The sequence below is a fragment of the Elaeis guineensis genome, chromosome 1 (genome assembly GCF_000442705.2).
Source record: "Elaeis guineensis isolate ETL-2024a chromosome 1, EG11, whole genome shotgun sequence".
NCBI lineage: Eukaryota > Viridiplantae > Streptophyta > Magnoliopsida > Arecales > Arecaceae > Elaeis > Elaeis guineensis.
Genome location: NC_025993.2, coordinates 168,649,806 through 168,653,282, shown reverse-complemented (window position 1 = coordinate 168,653,282; position 3,477 = coordinate 168,649,806). Strand labels below are relative to the sequence as shown.

Genomic DNA, 3,477 nt, shown 5'->3' with positions numbered 1-3,477 from the left:
ATCTCATAACAGTGATGTTATGCAACTTAAATCTCATGCTATTTCTGCCAATCAATCCCTCAGAAACTGACCTGGTGCTGCAACAAAATTATAGTGCCACCGTCCGTCCAATCAACGTATGCCAATAATTTGAAGTATGACCCATCCGATCAGTTTGTCCTCGTTACCATGACTAAATCTTTGAAAACAAATTGGCAAGGTTAACGATCTGCTGTTAATGGTAAAACTTACTGGCGGTTACGAGAAGTAGCTCAATCATGTTATAAATGAAATAACGGACCCGGTTGGAATCGCTACCTGATCCGGTTTGTACTGACCGGAGTACGTTTCTGAGGTACGAGCAAAATGGGCCCATTTCCGATCACCCCACGTAAATCACATCACCTCTTGCAATTCTGCGTCAAAATTTATGCTGCTCCTTCACACTCGCGTTACCATGCTCTCCACAGGATTATTTGCCGTCCTTCTACTGGCGTGTCGTACATATCCGCCAAGACCTCTCTAATTGCTGCATACGCTATTCATCTCGTGCACTCCATTATTATATCGGTATATGGAAGATATATCTACTCGTCAAGATCGTCATTAATTGCTGAGTCAGGCGTGTCGAGCAGGCTCCATTTCCCACCTGCTGGTGTTGCCTATCCTTTAAAAGTGGGCCCTAGTATGGCAGGCATTTACACAGGCCAGTACTGGCCGTAGCTCTTCAAATCACGGCGGTCCATTTCTATGTTTCCAGGCCTTGTATCTCTCGTATCCGTCCTGTTAGGTTTGTATCCAACCGTTCGTCTCACCTCAACGGTTCAAAACATTTCAAACTTGTTTTAATTAAAAATATAAGAAACTGTACTGTTATTCTTGGCCCAATACGCGGTCGCCAACGGACCTCATCTCTAACACCACCGACCACCTTTGCCGCAACCCGGAGAGCGAGAAAATTAATCAAACCTAACAACCGATTAAAAAAATTACCTCACCATCTCACGCCTCCTCCAAGCGACTAACTTTTCTCCTGGGTCCCGCCACCTTTCCACTCAGTGTCCCATTTTCCCTGACGCGACAGCTATGCGTGGGATCCTAACCAACGAAAATAGAACACGTGGGATAAATAGACATAACCGGTGCCGGCGGAGCAGGGGATCGGGATGGGACCCACCCCCTCTGTCTCTTCCTTTTTTTTTTTTCTAAAAAACATTTCCCCTCATCTCCACCCTCGGCCGATCTTTTTCTCCCCCAGCGAGAAACCCTCCCCCTTCCGCCGTGACGCGATGTTGGGAGTGAGGCGAGCCCCGCGTCCTTAAAGGCCCCTTCCCCCCTCCGTGGGCCTTCTCGAACCGCCCCTTTTGACACCTCCTTCCCCGTCTCCTCTGCCGCCCCCAAAGAATCCTGCAAACCCTAAAGTTCTCTCCTCCCCCTTCCCCTCCTCGACGCGACCTCCCCAGATCCGCCGCGTCCTCCTTCAGATTCCACCCTTTTGAGGTTAGATCTTGGCTCTCTCCTCCCATTTCTAGGGTTTCATCTCTTGGTTTGGTTTTATTGAGGGTTAGGTTTTGCTCGACCTTCAGATCCTCTTGGGTTTTCATGTTTTGCGATGTCGTCCATCCTGCCGAAGAGCGAGACCGTCCAGATCCGGGAGGTGTGGAACGATAACCTCGACGCGGAGTTCTCCCTGATTCGCGAGATTGTTGATGATTTCCCTTTTGTTGCCATGGACACCGAGTTTCCGGGCATCGTAGCCCGCCCTCTCGGCAACTTCAAGACGAGCTCCGACTTCAACTACGCTACCCTCAAGGCAAACGTCGACATGCTGAAGCTGATCCAGTTGGGGCTTACCTTCTCGGACGAATTCGGCAACCTCCCGACCTGCGGCACCGGCCGCGGGTGTGTTTGGCAGTTCAACTTTCGCGAGTTCGACGCGCAGCGCGATATCTTTGCATCCGATTCCATTGAGCTCCTTCGCCAGAGCGGCATAGATTTCAAGAAGAACAACGAGAGGGGCATCGACGCCAGCCGCTTCGGAGAGCTTCTCATGTCGTCCGGCATTGTGCTCAATGACTCTGTCCACTGGGTCACGTTTCATAGCGGCTATGATTTCGGATATCTTCTTAAGCTTCTCAGCTGCCAGAACCTTCCCGATACCCAGGCCGGCTTCTTTAATCTCATCAAGATCTTCTTCCCGACGGTTTATGACATCAAGCACCTGATGAAGTTCTGCAATAGCCTCCATGGGGGGCTCAACAAGCTCGCCGAGCTGCTGGATGTTGAGAGAGTTGGGATCTGCCACCAGGCCGGGTCGGACAGCCTGCTTACCTCGTGCACCTTTAGGAAGTTGAAGGAGTCATTCTTCAATGGCTCCACTGAGAGATATGCAGGCGTGTTGTATGGTCTGGGTGTTGAGAATGGACAGAATACTCATTGAGTTATATAAAAAAGTATCAATATCAATAATATTAAGAAGTGAATGAATGAAAAAAGTTTGTTTGGTGAGTACATGTGCATGTGATGTTTCTTCTTTCTTCTCTGTGTGTATCTGATCTTTTGGCAGGAAGATATTGAACGCAGTTCTAAGTATCTTGATGTATTGCTCTTGTGCATCCGGAGTTGGAGGTTCACTTTTGCTTTTATAGTTTCGGTTTTTTCTAAGGTGTTTGCGGTGAATTGGTGCGATATTGAATTATTTGAGCTGTTGCAATCATGCTATCAAGGTTATACATTGCCTTGCATTGAATGATGCACATTCGTTTATGAGGCATTGGCAGCTAGACGAGATCTCTGTCATTCAGGGGTACTCCACGTTCTTTATTAAGAAATGTTCCATTTTCTGCGATGTGTGATATGGCAAGGTACGTGTCTGTCCTTGTTTGCCCGAATTTTTGGTCCGTAATTGATGCCAAGTTTTGATTTTGCTACCTTGTGACTTCTTGTTTAGAGCAAGATTATTTTTATCAAATGGATTTTAGCTTGTTAATGAGTTCGTCTTTTCTGGGAGATGCATGCCATTATTATACATTTATTCTTTTATATAATTATTAGTAGCAAGCCACTTCTTCAGTTTGCTTAACAATGTAAGCCACCTTGACATTTCTTTGTTTAGATTGACCATAAATGCATGCACCGGTAATTGGAAAGGATGCTTTTGCTCTAAGTACTGGGATTGGGCTGGTGCGGAATGAAGAAATAGAGCATTTGGAGCCAAGGTTCATCATGTTAGTACCGGATCATGTACTGATACCATCCTATTATAGTATCACGGTGTTGTACAAGATAGCGAAGCATATCAAGTGTCGATACAGTATGAGATTGTGTATACTAGTTCAGTACTGGTACGGTACTGGCTGGTACTGCGAGCATTGGTTGGGGCTTTCATTACAGCTTCTTCTGGTGGAATTGACGAGCTCGAGAAGTTGGGGGCTGCTAAAAAATGACAGTCTATCAATTTGGTTGTTTTTTTTATTATTTCCCTTTTTTGGTATCACT

The 3,477-nt window shown here is 46.6% G+C and overlaps 1 protein-coding gene across 1 annotated transcript; it reads left to right on the top strand.

The window, feature by feature from the left end:
• Window positions 1–1,202: 1,202 nt before the first annotated feature.
• LOC105060207 (probable CCR4-associated factor 1 homolog 7) lies at window positions 1,203–2,490 on the top strand. Its single transcript, XM_010943815.3, has 2 exons — window positions 1,203–1,479; window positions 1,566–2,490. Exon 2 carries the CDS (start codon window positions 1,592–1,594, stop codon window positions 2,417–2,419), a length of 828 nt encoding a protein of 275 aa, XP_010942117.1. The 5' UTR covers window positions 1,203–1,479; window positions 1,566–1,591; the 3' UTR covers window positions 2,420–2,490.
• The last annotated feature ends 987 nt before the right edge of the window (window positions 2,491–3,477 follow it).